Genomic DNA, 16,846 nt, shown 5'->3' with positions numbered 1-16,846 from the left:
CGTCCATTGGAGAAGGAAAAGCAGGTTATAAATGTTACTATAAATAATAAATAATGTATACTTATGGCGCACCAGTCCTGTCTGGATCCTTGCTGTTTGGGAAAATGATATACTCTGGTTGCCCGCCAAGACTAGGGGAGCTATCCTGGTGGAGGTGTTTCCCCGCACTCTTACGGCTGCGCAGTCCTTCCCTAATGCCCGACTTGGCGGATAAAGGATGGATGGAGAAGCGAGAGTTGTCCATGTGGTGGAGGTACGGTACCTCTTTAATTCCGTTTTTGTCCAGGTTTAACTGCTTCAGGCTAAAAAGGAAACAAGGATGCCATGATAAAACTGGAGTTCGTATAACTCTTGCAGGGACCAGGACAGGACACCAGACGGTTTCCAATTGCGTGCCAACATTGACAAGCAGAAGCACACTGTCAGGATGCACCTAGGGCCCCCCGGAAGTCATTTTCACTGAGCATTCATGCTGATTTGTGATCATGATGGTATCGGGATGGTTAGATGCTTTCAAAACTGTTTGCACCTGCAAATGATTTGGGGTGGACATACTCCTTGGTTTCCAATCAGTGCATGTCCGATTACTTCCTGCAGAAATACTATTGCCTTCCAGCCTACCAGCCACCCCTGACTTGACCTCTCCCTTCCTTCCCCCTCCTGCCGTATCTTTCCCCACTCCAGTCAAAATCTACACTGCAAACACCTTGGGGCAGGGACAGGGAATCTGTGCTTGGACTGAAGGGCTCCAGGCCTGAGCAGAGCAGACTTGGCTTGTTAATTGACATCAGTGTATCTATTTCACTGTGCTGAAAAGTGAATTAAAAACATTTTATGCCAAGCAGTAAGGAAGTAGCATAATCTAGATGACCAGAGCACGATGCACCTTTCCCCAAGCTGGTGCCCTCCAGATGTCATTGGACTACAACTCTCATAGTCCCCGACCACTGAGGTGGTTGGGAACGGACGTCCAAAATATTTGGAGGGTGCCAGCTTGGGGAATGCTGGTAACAGTACATTGTTCTGCCTTCAGTTCTGACCTGCACCACCCATGATCCAGGAAGCAAAACACAATCAGCTGGTCTCATATGGTGGCCCAATAGTGGTTTGAAACACCTTCTGCCAGGCACTCCAAAAACAAGGAGGATCTTGCCAAGCACCTGGCAGGCCCCAATATATGGCTGGTGGGCTGCAGTGGTGGCTGGTGGCCCCATGTCAGTGGGGCGGTGGAATCCGCTTTCATAACCTTGGACAGCTCCTTGAAAGTTAAGACTAAAACCTGGAACAGATTCCACTGCCCTACTGACATGGAGTCGGCAGCCACCACTGGCTTGGTCAAGCTTGTCAGCATGGCCAGTCTTCCTTACCTTTGGAGGTTGGCTAGACTGACAAAGACGTCTGGGTGGGAAAGGTGGTTGTCGTCCAAGAGCAAGACTTCCAGAGCTGGGAACCTCGGGCAATTCTCACTGCTGATGGAAATATAAAATGACTTTTGCTGTCTCACATCACTCAGGAAATGGCAATGGGGGAGGGGTGCAATATAAGCCTTTGTCAAAGAAAAAAACATCGGCAGCAGGGGTTGTCAACAGAGAGCCCTCCAGATCTTGTCAGAGTACAACCTCCATCAGCCCCAGCTAGCAGGGCCAAAGGTAAGGGATGATGGGGGCTGTAATCCCACAGCATCCGGAGGGTACCACATTGGCTGGCCTGATCTACAGGTTCCAGCAAGACAATCAATCTGGGGTTTCCACAAACCCTGTGGAGCCCAAACTGTTGCACATCTACTTTGAAATGGGTAAGCCCCCTGTGTTTAAAGCAATTCTGCCCAGGGTCGCAGCCTTAAACCGGCATGCAGTAAATATAACAACAGTAATCAGTTTGGTACATAGGAGCTCTTATTTCCATTACTATGCATATGGAATGTTTTGCAAGGAAAACTTCACATTCCATATTGAGAATAAAGTCTGCAAATCAAGGGTTTTGTTTGGTCGTTCAGAATTTCTCCTTCCACAGCTTTCACTGGAAGGGTGACATATAGAAATGGAAGGAAGGAAAATGGATGGAGGTATACCAAAGTCTTTCTTCAAAACAGTCAGGACTAGAAGGTCTCAAGGTACAATTATCTCAGTCCAAATCAGTCCCAGAAAATCTCCTGGCAAATGCCACTGGAAGAGGGATTCCTGCCACATTAGAGATGCAACAGTTCTAAATTATAAGGAGATTGCAGAGAAGCTAAATGAATTCTTTGCATCTGTTTTCACAGTGGAAGATATAGGGCAGATCCCTGAAGCTGAACTAACATTTGCAGGAAGGGATTCTGAGGAACTGAGACAAATAGTGGTAATGAGAGAGGAAGTTCTAGGCTTAATGGACAATATAAAAACTGACAAATCACCAGGCCTGTGGCATCCCCCCGAGAGTTCTCAAAGAACTCAAATGTGAAATTGCTGATCTGCTAACTAAAATATGTAACTTGTCCCTCAGGGTCCTCCTCCGTGCCTGAGGACTGGAAAGTGGCAAATGTAATGGCAATATTCAAAAAGGGATCCAGAGGGAATCCCGGAAATTACAGGCCAGTTAGCTTAACTTCTGTCCCTGGAAAACTGGTAGAAAGTATGATTAAAGCTAGATTAACTAAGCACATAGAAGAACAAGCCTTGCTGAAGCAGAGCCAGCACGGCTTCTGCAAGGGAAAGTCCTGTCTCAGTAACCTATTAGAATTCTTTGAGTGTCAACAAGCATATAGATAGAGGTGATCCAGTGGACCTAGTGTACTTAGACTTTCAAAAAGCGTTTGACAAAGTACCTCACCAAAGACTTCTGAGGAAGCTTAGCCGTCATGGAATAAAAGGAGAGGTCCTCTTGTGGATAAGGAATTGGTTAAGAAGCAGAAAGCAGAGAGTAGGAATAAACGGGCAGTTCTCCCAATGGAGGGCTGTAGAAAGTGGAGTCCCTCGAGGATCAGTATTGGGACCTGCACTGTTCAGCTTGTTCATTAATGACCTAGAATTAGGAGTGAGCAGTGAAGTGGCCAAGTTTGCTGACGACTGTTCAGGGCTGTTAAAACAAAAAGGGATTGCGAAGAGCTCCAAAAAGACCTCTCCAAACTGAGTGAATGGGTGGGAAAATGGCAAATGCAATTCAATATCAACAAGTGTAAAATTATGCATATTGGAGAAAAAATCTCAATTTCACATATACGCTCATGGGGTCTGAACTGGCGGTGCCTGACCAGGAGAGAGACCTCGGGGTTGTAGTGAACAGCACGATGAAAATGTCGACCTAGTGTGCGGCAGCTGTGAAAAAGGCAATTTTCATGCTAGGGATAATTAGGAAAGGTACTGAAAAAAAAAAGCCAGTATCATAATGCCATTGTATAAATCTATGGTGCGGCCGCATTTGGAATACTGTGTACAGTTCTGGTCGCCTCATCTCAAAAAGGATATTATAGAGTTGGAAAAGGTTCAGAGGAGGGCAACCAGAATGATCAGTGGGATGGAGCAACTCCCTTACGAGGAAAGGTTGCAGCATTTGGGGCTTTTTAGTTTAGAGAAAAGGCGGGTCAGAGGAGACATGATAGAAGTGTATAAAATTATGCATGGCATTGAGAAAGTGGATAGAGAAAAGTTCTTCTCCCTCATAATACTAGAACTCGTGGACATTCAAAAAAGCTGAATGTTGGAAGATTCAGGACAGACAAAAGGAAGTACTTCTTTACTCAGCGCATAGTTAAACTATGGAATTTGCTCCCACAAGATGCAGTGATGGCCACCAGCTTGGACGGCTTTAAAAGAAGATTAGACAAATTCATGGAGGACAGGGCTATCAATGGCTACTAGCCATGATGGCTGTGCTCTGCCACCCTAGTCAGAGGCAGCATGCTTCTGAAAATCAGTTGCCGGAAGCCTCAGGAGGGGAGAGTGTTCTTGCACTCAGGTCCTGCTTGCGGGCTTCCCTTTGGGGCATCTGGTTGGCCACTGTGAGAACAGGATGCTGGACTAGATGGGCCACTGGCCTGATCCAGCAGGCTCTTCTTATGTTCTTATATTGCTGTGATGTGGGGACTAACAGATAGACAATGAACATGGGTCCTGTGAGCCCTTAATGGTTGAAAAAAGACTTGTGTGTACACAACATAAATTTCAAGCACATTTGAAGCACACTCTTCTGCAAACAACCTGGGAACTGTAGTTTGTTAAGGGTGCTGGAGATTGCGGCTCTGTGAGCAGTAAACTACAGTTCCCATGATTCATTGCGGGTGGCGGGGATGTGCTTTCAATGTAAGGTGTATACGCAGCTATACTTCAAGGTTAGAAAGATAAACACCCACCATCCGTTACTCAATGGTCTGACGATCTTACTGCCCTTTCTACATTTGAACATGTATCTTATAATCGTCAATCTCATTTGGATATCCATTTGGATAATTGGACTGCCTATGTTAATATTCTACAACAAAGGCTCTTACCATATATGGAGCGAGAAATGCCAGATGTCCAAGCTGGATTTGGCAAGGGAAAGAGGCACCAGAGATCATATCGCAAACATACGTTGGATAATGGAACGGAGCAAGGAATTTCAGAAGAAAATCACCCTGTGCTTTATAGACTATAGCAAAGCCTTTGACTGTGTAGATCATGAAAAACTATGGAATGCTTTAAAAGAAATGGGGGTGCCACAGCATCTTATTGTCCTGATGAGCAACCTATACTCTGCACAAGAGGCTACTGTAAGGACAGAATATGGAGAAACCGATTGGTTCCCTATTGGAAAGGGTGTGAGACAGGGGTGTATTTTATCACCCTATTTGTTTAATCTGTACGCAGAACATATCATACGGAAAGCGGGATTGGACCAAGATGAAGGAGGTGTGAAAACTGAAGGGAGAAATATCAATAATTTAAGATATGCAGACGACACCATACTATTAGCAGAAACCAGTAATGATGTGAAACGAATGCTGATGAAAGTTAAAGAGGAAAGCACAAAAGCAGGACTACAGCTGAACATCAAGAAGACTAAAGTAATGACAACAGAAGATTTATGTAACTTTATAGTTGACAATGAGGACATTGAACTTGTCAAGGATTATCAATACCTCAGCACAGTTATTAAACAAAATGGAGACAATAATCAAGAAATCAGAAGAAGGCTAGGACTGGGGAGGGCAGCTGTGAGAGAACTAGAAAAGGTCCTCAAATGCAAAGATGTATCACTGAACACCAAAGTCAGGATCATTCAGACCATGATATTCCCGATCTCTGTGTATGGATGTGAAAGTTGGACAGTGAAAAAGGCGGATAAGAGAAAAATCAACTCATTTGAAATGTGGTGCTCTCTTTGACTTTTTGTGGAAAGAATAAAGTAATGTTTATGAGATTTGATGATTAAGTAAGATAACTACTGGAGGAAAGTGATTTTATAATATGACTTAAGAGACAGGATTGTTATATATTATAGACTTATAACTGATTTGATCTTTGACAAATGGGAAGTCAATATTTTACTCTTTATTTTTTATTTTTGTTTTTTTTTTCTTTTTTTCTTTTTGTTTAACTATTTTTGATTTTGTTTTTTGTTTTTGAATGTTTTATGATTTTGTCTTGTATGTTTTATGAAAATCTGAATAAAAATTATTGAAAAAAAAAAAAAAAAAAGAAATGTGGTGCTGGAGGAGAGCTTTGCGCATACCATGGACTGCAAAAAAGACCAAGAATTGGGTGTTAGAACAAATTAAACCAGAACTGTCACTAGAAGCCAAAATGATGAAACTGAGGTTATCATAATTTGGACACATAATGAGAAGACATGATTCACTAGAAAAGACAATAATGCTGGGAAAAACAGAAGGGAGTAGAAAAAGAGGAAGGCCAAACAAGAGATGGATTGATTCCATAAACGAAGCCACAGACCTGAACTTACAAGGTCTGAACAGGGTGGTTCACGCCAGATGCTATTGGAGGTCGCTGATTCATGGGGTCGCCATAAGTCGTAATCAACTTGAAGGCACATAACAACAACAACATGTTAATATATATGTTTAAGGATTACGGATTATTCCTATTGAGCCGATGTCATTTCTTTCTTTTTTCTTTGTCATATTTGCATTTTTTTTAAAAGGGGGGGAGATAAAGGGGCTTGTGTCCACCATGCTAAATCAGTATCTTATCAGCAAAAGGATTAGCACTAGGGCAATGGGTCTTCCCCCTCAAAAAAGGGCACCCCCACCCCTCTGGCACAGTTCTGTTGGCGTGTGCGTGTATAGATCATACAAGGATGGAATCCAAGAGTCGCATAGAACAGGAATAAGCCAGGCCAGGCAAGTTTCTTGTAAGAGTCTTTACTAGGCAAAGACATTAGACACAGTTCTCTTCACAGACAGCTTTTCCCCCACACTGAGTTTTTCCAAGCATCCCACCTTATCAGGCTTCCCAGCCAGCTACTGACCTTGGCAAACCTGGCGCTCTGTTCTCACAGCTTAACCCTTCTGCTTCAGGTTTCACTCTCTTTGCAAAAAACCCTGTCTGTGAGTCTCACAGCCTGCTTCACTGACCAACAAGTTCTAGGGAGGGCACAGGTTGCATGCAAGGGGAGGAGAGTGGGGGAAAGTCCCATTCCGCTAGCGGTAACCCATGTATTGACAAGAGGAATTAGCTGACTGCTGCCTCTGACACTGATGTAAAGGTCAAACCCTGCCTTCTTTCTCTTCCTCTCAATCTGCAGGCAGGATTCCAGTTTGGATTTCATTCCTCCCCCCTCCCAAATAACACTGCTTGCTACCTTGATCTCCCCACGGGGCTTACCTCTCGGGAACAGCAAGGTCAAGGGGAAGTGAAGAGAGTCCATTGGCGGTAAGATGGAGAACTTTTAGGTGGGACAAAACTCCCAGGACTTGGACATCCTCAGGAGACAGGTTGTTGTATGAGAGGTCCAAGATCTGGAGTGGAGGCAAAGGAGGCAGTTCCGTGGTAGCAAAAGAACCCCCATCGCCCTGCCCTGGCACAGCCTGACTTTGACCCCAGCCAGCTGCAACAGGCACCTACTTTAGCATGGGTGAGATGTTTTCATTCCCACTGGCTTTGGGGATCTGGATTAGGATGGTGAATTTCACCATGGGTTAGGCTTTTTGAGTCATTTCACTGGATGTGCATGAAGTCTTCATGGGATTTGTTTACACCTGTTTTCTCATTTTATATTTTCCCATCATGAGGCCATGAAAGAGGGCTGACTACAGATTCACAGGTGACCAGTGAGTTGGGGGTGGGGAGGGGAAGAGGAATTAAACCACTATATCACAATCTCCACCCTGGGATCCGTGCGATCCAAAAGATTTTATTTATTTAAAGTATTTCCATCCCACCCTTCTACCCTATAATAGGGCACTCAGGGCAGCGTACAAAAATAAAATCAAACATGTACATAATAAAATTGTAAGCAGTAAAATCACAAGATTAGGCCTTGTCAGCAAAATCCAGGCTAAGTCCATGTCACTCGCAATGTCCGTAACTGAGTTCTGAGATGCTTTTTAAATGGGAAACTCATTTAGGAAAGAAGGAGTTTGGAGCAGAGAAGCAGTTGAGGAGGAAGAGGGTGGCTCAACCTTTCCCTCCCAGTGTTTTATTCACCACCCATTCCTGATGAAGTTCCAAAGCCATATTTGCACGAATACAGTAAGCTGTCTTATACTGAATAAGACCATCAGTCCATCTCACTCAACACTGTCTGCACTGACTGGCAGCAGAATTCAGGCAGGAGACAGTCCCAGCCCTGCTTGGAGATGCAGAGGATTCAACCAGGGACCTTCTGAATGCAGAACAGTTCTGCCACTAAGCTATAGCCTCTCCCCCAAATTATGCATCATTTGGAGAACATAGGAAGCTGCCTCTGACCAAGTCAGCATCTAGCTCAGTATTTGTAACACTGACTGGCAGCAGGTCTCCAAGATTTCAGTTAGGGGCCTGGAGTCAATGGGGATTGAACCTGGGACCTCCTGCGTGCAACGCATATCATAGAATCATAGAATAGTAGAGTTGGAAGGGGCCTCTAAGGCCATCAAGTCCAACCCCCTGTGCAATGCAGGAATCCAAATCAAAGCATTCCCAACAGATGGCTGTCCAGCTGCCTCTTGAAGGCCTCCAGTGTTGGAGAGCCCACCATCTCCCTAGGTCATTGGTTCCATTGTTGTATGGTTCTAACAGTTAGGAAGTTTTTCCTGATGTCCAGTCGAAATCTGGCTTCCTGCAACTTGAGCCCATTATTCCGTGTCCTGCACTCTGGGACGATCGAGAAGAGATCCCGGCCCGATATGATTTGCCACTGAGCTATGGGCCCTTTCCCCACATGCCATGTAGTTAGCCCCTTTAGCTGTCATCAGCGTCCTTACTTCCAAGTGTGGAAAGTCCCCAGCATTGACTTTTAGGTTCCTGAGGCCATTCAAGGAAAGCTCCAGTTCCCGTAGCCCAGGAAATTTACGGAACACTTCTAAATGGATGTTAAAAAGGTGAAAAGACAACATTAGTTGCACGGATTGGTACAGTGGTGGCCCCTCATTTGAGGCTACTGCGCCAGAGGCACAGAGCATGTGATGGTATCATCCCCCCCCGTTTACGACTCCCCAGCTGTGTACCCCTGTTTCCCCCTCCTCAAGAAAATCTTTATAAACTTTGTAAGTGGTTGGAGGATCAGCCAAATATATTTTGCTGCCTGAGGCAAAAGACAAGGTGGCACCCCCTCAGCTGAATCTCCCTTCAACACTGGCAACGGGATAGTGTCCTCCGGTGCCCCTGAGAGCAGCAGTCCAGCTTAGAGGATGCACAACAGGCCTCTGACACTCCCTGCTCTGATCACCAACACAGGGGAATGGACAGGGCAGAAGTGGCCTGCCACGGATGCCCCGAGAATCTCCCCTCTCCCTCTGTCTAATGGTGGGGCTGGTCCTGAGAGGTTGGGGCAGGACCTGGGTTTAAAGAAAGCAGAGCTGCTGCTGCTGCTGCCACCACTTCTGAGGGTCCACTTCTAAAGCCAGCTCTCAGCTCCATAGAGTCCCACAGTCAAAGCCCACGTAGTGCCACGTATCTCTTACCTAAGGTCAACAAGTTTTCTGTGGCGTTGATATAGGCAACAGAATTAAACTGCTCAAACTCGTCTTCTTTTGCCTGTAGAAATAGGGAAGAAAAAAGCAAGTTCAGTCCACATATTGGGGAACTTGCGGGCATCCTAATTTTTCCCCAGACCATGCCCCACGCCTGCAATCCTATGTGACATCAGGTGTGAGGCAGGTAAAGACACGGCTGCAAGGGAACAGTCGAGTCCCTTGCCAAGGAGGGCTCCATCTCAGCATTTCTGAAAGCCCCGCTCCCTACAAACTGCAGCACTCTTTGCAAACTCTGCTTCTGTGTTGGAATTGCTTTTTAATATGCTTTGAAACCTTTTTTTAAAAACAGTGTTTTTTAACCTTTTTTAAAAAAAAGTCTTCAAACCTTTTTAAAAAAATGTTTTTAAAGTTGCTTTGTTTTAATGTATTTTAATGTCTGTTTTTATGACGTTTTAGAGTGTTTTTGGTGCTTTTGTAGTGATAGTTCTGGTTTAATTTGTTCTAACACCCAATTATTTGTCTTTTTTGCAGTCCATGGTATGCGCAAAGCTCTCCCCCAACACCACATTTCAAATGAGTTGATTTTTCTCTTATCTGCTTTTTTCACTGTCCAACTTTCACTTGCATATGCTAATATCATCATCCCCATTTATTTGCATGCTGCCTTTCCATAGTCAAACAAAATGGTTTACAACATTAAAAGATGTATAATTCATACTGGCAGTTACAGAAATATAACAAGATGTAAGTGGTCATAATAAATGAAAACATCTCAATAAATATGCAATACAATTAAACAATCCCCACATAATTCATAATAAGTCTAACAATAAAAACAGAAAAAACAGAAAACCAGTAACAGCAAAAGTGAAGCATCTCTAACATTAAACCTTGACCCCCAAGAAAACTCCTCAACACCCCATGCCAACAGTCCCTGAACATCCTCAGCAGCAGGTTCAAAATTGGATTGGATTAAAAGCGGATGAAAACAGCAGATAATTTTTTCCCAGAAGCTGACAAAAAGGGAGTCTGATGAAAGGAAAAGGAAAAAGAGTTCCAGAGGCAGAGACTACGTTTTTGCAAGTAGTGGTAGCTGGGGATGGGGGAGAAATTTGATTCAGCTGGCATATAAAAGGCGAATTTACCTAATTCACACGTGTCAAAACAATGCACAAACCTAAAAAGCAGCCATCCTTCAAAATTTGCACTTTTCCAGATTTTGCAACCCAGTTCTCCAGCCAAGTAATTTGTAGAAAAACATATACTGGGATGAAGTGTGCACAGGAACACATACATAGTAAAAATAACATAAAAGCATCCAATACTTTAGGGAGAACTGCTGGGCAAGATGTGTATATTAGGCAAAAATGGAATACAAAATTGTTTATATGAGGAAAAAATTGCACTGAAATGCTGATTAATTTTCATGAGGACTTTAAAAGAAAAATCACAAACTGCTACAGAAATGTGGAGAACTGAGTTTCAGAAACAGAGAAAATGAAATTGACAGATTTACCCTTCCCCAGCGATAGGTAAGGAATAGGGATGTCAAAGAATCATGACAGACAAGGAAGAAGCAATTGCTACCATTTGCATGTTCATTTGCGGTGAGGAACAGAAATCAGTCAGGCAAATGCGATTGATATTCATTCACGTTGTTTCAGTCTGTGCAGTCACTTCCTGGAGAATTGTACAGAGAAAAATTAAGCTGCCCCATATACCTATAGGGGCAGCCATCTTCTTTTTTTCATGCAACGTCCTAATACTCATGCAGGTATCCGTTCATAGATTATGTGAGCTAATACTCGTATCTACATTCTGATCCTCACATTGGTCCAGAGGGGCCAAAGTGGTAAAGTTAGCTCCCTGCTGGGCAAACAGGAATCTTCTGACATCCCTAACCATGGACAGACCCCAATTAGTTGCACACCAGTAGCCTTACAGTTACATAGGAACAAGCATTTGCAGGATTGGGCCCCATCCCCATCCAGAGCACTGTTGGGACAGTTAAGGGGGTTCTCGTTTCAGCAGAGCCGCTGCTATCCCAAGTCAAAGCACAATGCAGTAAATTCAGGTGGGCAAAATTCCTACTCACCAAGACAAAATTTTGGTTGCTGATGTCCACAGAGCACAGATGCGAAGGGCTTTTCACGTGGTGGAGCTTAATCTGGGAATAACAAGACAGAGAACAAGGCTGTGGACACACACCAAGGGAGCCAGTGTGGTATAGTGGTTAAGGTGTCGGATTAGGACTTTGGAGGTCAGGGTTCAAGTTCCCACTGAGCTCAACAGGTGACCTTGGGCCAGTCACCAACTCAACCTAAACTACCTCACAGAGTTGTTGTGAGAATAACAGGGAGAGGGGGAGAGCCACATATATCACCTTGAGCTCCTTGGTGGAAAGGTGGAAGGTAAATGCAGTAATATGAAAAACACAAAATCCTTCACCGAGAAAAGAGAAACTTTGGTGATGCCCAACGCATTCATCCTTCCACCTGCCATAGTACTAGAACTCAAGTCAATTCACTGAAGAAGATTAGAAGCAGATTAAAGACTGGCCAAAACAGAGGTGGTTCTTCACTTAATGCAGAATTAAAGCATGGAACTCACAGCTACAAGGTGTAGTGATGGCAGGCTCATCTGTGCCCTTCACCCCAGATGTTGTTAGACCCCAGCTTGGATCAGCCCCAGCCAACAGGCCCTATGATCAGGGAAGAGGGGAGTTAACTTATAGGCCAAAGCATCTGAAGGGCAGCAGGCTGGGGAAGGTTGCTTTAGAGAGCTACTGCCAGTCAGAGTGGTCAATGTTGGACCAGATAGAGATGGAGAAATGGCCTGCAAGTGCTGGCTGGGGCTGATGGGAGTTGTAGTCCCAAACAGCTGGAGGGCACCAGGTGGGCAAAGGATGCCTTACAGTTCACACTCACCAGATGTGCGCCATCCAGGGTTTTGTCATCCAGAAGCCCGTGAGCCCCACTCGGCGTTCCTGCTCCTCTCAATTTGAACTGGGTGGGTTTTGTGCCAAACAGCAATTCGATCTTGGTTTTCTCAGCCGACCGGCGGGCCACTTGCCAGTGACCAGCCCCTGATGTTCCACACACAAAAACAACACAGTCGGCATCAAATTGGGAAAAACTCGCTATGGATTTGCATGGTCTCGCTTACACAACCAGTTACCCTGGGATAACAGCCTCACAGCCCGGCCTAAGAGGATAAGGCTTCCAAGGATGGGCACCACAGCACAAACTCCCAAAGCTGTTTGCACCTCCTGATATAAAGCTATAAGGACAGGGCCACATGATACATTAAAAGCATATCCAGCCCACATTTTAAGCACAACTTACCCCGACAATCATGGGAACTGAAGTTTGTTAAGGGTACTGGGAAGCTGGGAGGCTGGCAACAAGGGAGAGGGCCTTCTCAGTGGTGGCCCCCAAATTATGGAATGATCTACTTGACGAGGTGCACCTGGCGCCAACACTGTTATCTTTCCGGTGCCACGTCAAGACTTCCCTCTTCTCCCAGGCATTTTACCATGTGTTTTCAAATTGTTTTTAATTTCTTTAAAGTGTGTTTTTAAATTGCTTTTTGTGTTTTAAATTTGTATATTTGTTTTTATTGTTTTTAATTGCTGTAAACCACCCAGAGAGCTTCGGCTATGGGGCAGTATATAAATGTAATAAATATTTAAATCTGTAGCTCTCTGAGGGGATAACCACAGTTCACGGAATTCTTTGGGGAAAGGCATGCACTTTAACTGTGCACTGGATGTGCTTTAAATATACAGTGTGAATTAGGGTTGCCAGGTTCATGGCCTGAGACTGATCCTGTATCTTTAGGAGAAGAGAAAGTCAGCCAAGTGCAGGTGTTCTTGCAACACTGTAATGGGAAAAACCACAAGATGGAATACTCCCTTCCCCCTGCACAACTTTTAAAGATACAGAAGACCTCTTGGTTGCCAGGCCCGGCCTCCAAGAGGATCTTTCAAAGTGTGCTGTATGACAGGGTGGGGAGCCTTGGGCCTGGGGGCTGAATGTGGCCTTCCAGGGTTCCCTACCTGGCCCTTGGGAATCTCCCCAGATCACGCCTCTGTTCTTCCAGGCCACACTCCTTACTGCACCCTTCATGACTGCTTTTGTCTGGCTGTAATGTGTCCATTAATTGGTACATTTCTTAATGGAATGCTTCCTATATCTAGATTTGCAGATTCAATACTTTGAGCCCTTAATTGTAGAAAATGGAAATGGACTGCCTTCAAGTTGACTTATGGTTACCCTATGAATAGGGTTTTCATGGTAGGAGGTATTCAGAGGGGGTTTCCCATTGCCTCTCTCTGAGGCTAGTCCTCCCCAGCTGGCTAGAGCCTGCCCTTCCTTGTCCACAACTGCCAGCCGGTGGCAACTGGGCTCCTTGGGACTATGCCGCTTGCCCATGGCTGAACAGGTGGCAGGGCACGTCACCCCGAGCCACTCCCTGTGGGGTGATCTTTAGCTAGCCCTTTACACCCAGGAGACACGAGCAGGGATTCGAACTCACAGACTCTGAACTCCCAGCCAGGCTCTCCATCCCACTGCGATATACCAGCTGATCAATAATAATTCCCCTCCACTTATAATTCTATTCCTGCTGGCTGGTACAGGTTATAGGACAGCCAAATTTGTCAAACTAGCTCTGGGGAAGCGGGAACCATTTAGTGACACCAGGGATGGAAAGATCAAAATGCGAACTGAATCCAATTTCTCGCCCATCCCTAATTGACACCCATCACTGAGATTTTGCTATGGAATATTTTACAGTCAGATCTTATTACGGTAATGTATTCTGTATGTACCAATTGTGCTGTTGTTTTACAGGTTTTATTATGTGTATATGTGTATGTTGTTTTAAGTATGCTGCCAAACCTTCCTGTGGCTGTGCGGGGGTGCTATTGCTAATGTTTTGTTCTTATTTGTTGTTATGTTTTTATAAATGTTTATGTTTTAAATTTAAATTTTAAGCTTTAAAAAAAACTGTTTTAAATATGTGTTTCATTGTATTTTATTATTATTATTATTGTTGTTGTTGTTGTTGTTGTTTATTTATTTCATTTCTAAACCGCCCATAGCTAATAGCTCTCTGGGCGGTGTACAAAACAAGATTAAAATACAATATTAGAATAAAATCAGTAATAAAAAGCAACAAAATTAAACTAAAACATTAAACATAAAAACACTGAAGATTAAAATGCCTGGGAGTATAACCAGGTCTTAACCTGGCGCCTAAAAGAAAGAACCGTAGGCGCCAGGCGTATCCCCTCTGGGAAGCTGTTCCACAACATTTTATGCTGATTGTTGTGAACCGCCCAGGGAGCTTCGGCTATGGGCAGTATATAAATTTAATAAAATGAAATGAAAATGAAATAGTTGTTTTATTTGTTTTGTTTTAACATTGTGTACATCATTTGGGGACCTTGGGATACCAAGCAACTAATTATTATTATTATTATTATTATATGGCCTGATTGGTCAACAAGCAATAAATTGACTCAAGCAGAATTGCGATAATGCCTTTTGCGTGACCAGACAGACAGGTGTGCGTGTATAGAAACCTCTGACCTGAGTGGCAGGAATATAGCTGAGTGTACTAAGGAAGTGTAAAGTGCTATACACAGTAACTCCTATTGCTCCACCCACTTTTGCCTCTGGCCCCGCCCACTACTGGCATGTGGCTTCCAGAAGGGAATGCGGGAATGTAGCCCTCCAGCTGAAAAGCTTCCCTCCTCCCCTGCTCTAAGAGCAAGCCCTACTGATTTCCATGAAATGCATTTCTACAAAATGTCACCAAAAGGTAGGATATGGTACCTTCTTCATATCTGGGCCGCAAAAGACTTCTGACAGGAAAGCAGTTGGTTGGGCAACAGTTTCCATCATCCAGTTTATACATTCCCTTTGTAGCCATGTTGTCATTCTGGCCCTAAAGGCAGCAAAGAAAGCAATTAAATTATTTCCTATAACAGCAATACTATTTTGGCTGAATCAATGGCTTCCTTATCCTTACGACTGCCTTATCCTGAGTCGTGACATCTACTCCATCTAAGCTCATTATTGTCTGCAATGACTTGCAGTTGCAGCAGCTCTCCAGGGCTTCAGACAGGGGTCCTTCCTAGCCCCACCTAGAGATCCCAGGGACTGAAGTAAACACCTTCTGAATGCAAAGCTCGACCCCTGAGCTAAGGCCTTTCCCCTTAATGTTCTATGCACCAATAACGGACTATAGGTTGTATTCAGCGAAGTCCTACTCAGCGAAGGCCCACAGGAATTAATGAAGTTAGACATGTCAGTTAACTTCAGTGGGCCTACTCTGAGTAGGACTAGTGCTGAATACAACCCTATGAGCTAGAGGCAGGCTGGGTGACTTTTGCCCAATGGATGTTGTTGGACTACAATCCCCATCATTCCTGAGCATTGGCCATCGTGGCTGGGGCTGATGGGAGTTGTAGCCCAACAACGTCTGAGGATCCAAAGGCTGGAAAAGGCTGGTCTAATCTAACCACAACAGTAAATCTGGACCCAGCCCAGCATGTTATGGCCATTATGTAACAGCACCATTGACTGACTGATGCTGCATTTCTTTCTTTATAAGTGATGCTGTTACACTTCTTTCAGTACCTCAAAAAAGTATTTAGGTTTGCTCATAAGAACATTGAAATGAAAAGGTAGAAGATTAACCCACAAGCTTTATTTAATTGGTTGGCTACTCTGATAATAACCAGTTTTTCCAAATCATGACAGAGGATCAAGAGGGTCACAGCCTGCAATCAGTGCGCAGGCAGCACAATATTCTTGCTCTGGACTTGTTTTCTTCCTTCAAAGACAGTTGTTGCTTGCTCACTAGTTTTGCTTCTTCTGTAGGTGCCCCATATATCAATCCAGTGGAGGCTGATCCATTACAGCGATTGGGGCACTGCCCCACCAGCCAAAATCTGCCTTCAGCCAGCCCCACCTGCCCGACTTCTTACTTGCAACCCAACTATGGGGTGGCACTGCCTGTCAACTTCCTCCTCCATAGCCCTTGTGGAATGCAACAGGGAGGAGGAGGGAGACAGAACTAGAATTCATTGGCCCCACCTATCAGTGGCTTCAGCTCAAACTACTGGTGGCCTCCTAGCTTTCTACCCTACCCATCCCAATGGGCATAATAATCCAGCTGAATGTTAGAGGTGGAACTATTTTAGCAAAGTTGCCAGATCCCATTATTACACAACCTTAATCATAGCTTGGAAAAGTTACTTTTTTGAACTACAACTCCCATCAGCCCAGTCCAGTGGCCATGCTGGCTAGGGCTGATGGGAGTTGTAGTTTAAAAAAAGTAACTTTTCCAAGCTCTGACCTTAATAAATTACATTTTTTGACAATATGGACAAGTGTTAGGAAGGAGCAGAGCTTGGAAAAATTACTTTTTTTGAACTACAACTCCCATCAGCCCAATCCAGTGGCCATGCCGGCTGGGGCTGATGGGAGTTGTAGTTTTAAAAAGTAACTTTTCCAAGCTCTGGGAAGGAGAAGATCTAAATGGAGAAGGGCTGTAAATCAGTGTAGAGAAAATGCTTCATATGCAAAAAGTCCCCAACATCTGGTAGGGCTGGGAAAGACTCCTGCCTGAAACCCTGGAGAGCCGCTGCCAGACAGTGTTGACAGTATTGAGCTAGATGGACCAAGTGTCTAAGGTAGCTTCTTATATTACGAGAAAGCCTGAATCAGATCATTGGTACAA

At 44.4% G+C, this 16,846-nt stretch overlaps 1 protein-coding gene across 3 annotated transcripts in view; it reads right to left on the bottom strand.

The window, feature by feature from the left end:
- The window catches only part of XRRA1 (X-ray radiation resistance associated 1), a 41,946-nt gene that overhangs the window by 20,765 nt on the left and 4,335 nt on the right, over positions 1-16,846 (bottom strand). Inside the window, exons 2-9 of one of the 3 annotated variants that reach the window (XM_061629114.1) lie at positions 14,935-15,046; positions 12,022-12,179; positions 11,190-11,261; positions 9,083-9,155; positions 8,384-8,481; positions 6,804-6,937; positions 1,368-1,469; positions 73-302 (exon numbers count right to left, since the gene is read on the bottom strand). In XM_061629114.1, coding sequence (XP_061485098.1) covers positions 73-302; positions 1,368-1,469; positions 6,804-6,937; positions 8,384-8,481; positions 9,083-9,155; positions 11,190-11,261; positions 12,022-12,179; positions 14,935-15,031 — 964 coding nt within the window. In that variant the 5' untranslated portion in view covers positions 15,032-15,046. Of the gene's footprint in view, positions 1-72; positions 303-1,367; positions 1,470-5,922; positions 5,996-6,803; positions 6,938-8,383; positions 8,482-9,082; positions 9,156-11,189; positions 11,262-12,021; positions 12,180-14,934; positions 15,047-16,846 lie in introns of those variants that run through there. The other 2 variants (XM_061629115.1, XM_061629116.1) reach the window with 2 other exon arrangements.

Source organism: Rhineura floridana, chromosome 5 (genome assembly GCF_030035675.1).
Source record: "Rhineura floridana isolate rRhiFlo1 chromosome 5, rRhiFlo1.hap2, whole genome shotgun sequence".
Taxonomy (NCBI): Eukaryota; Metazoa; Chordata; class Lepidosauria; order Squamata; family Rhineuridae; genus Rhineura; species Rhineura floridana.
This window is presented reverse-complemented; position numbering and strand designations above follow the sequence as displayed.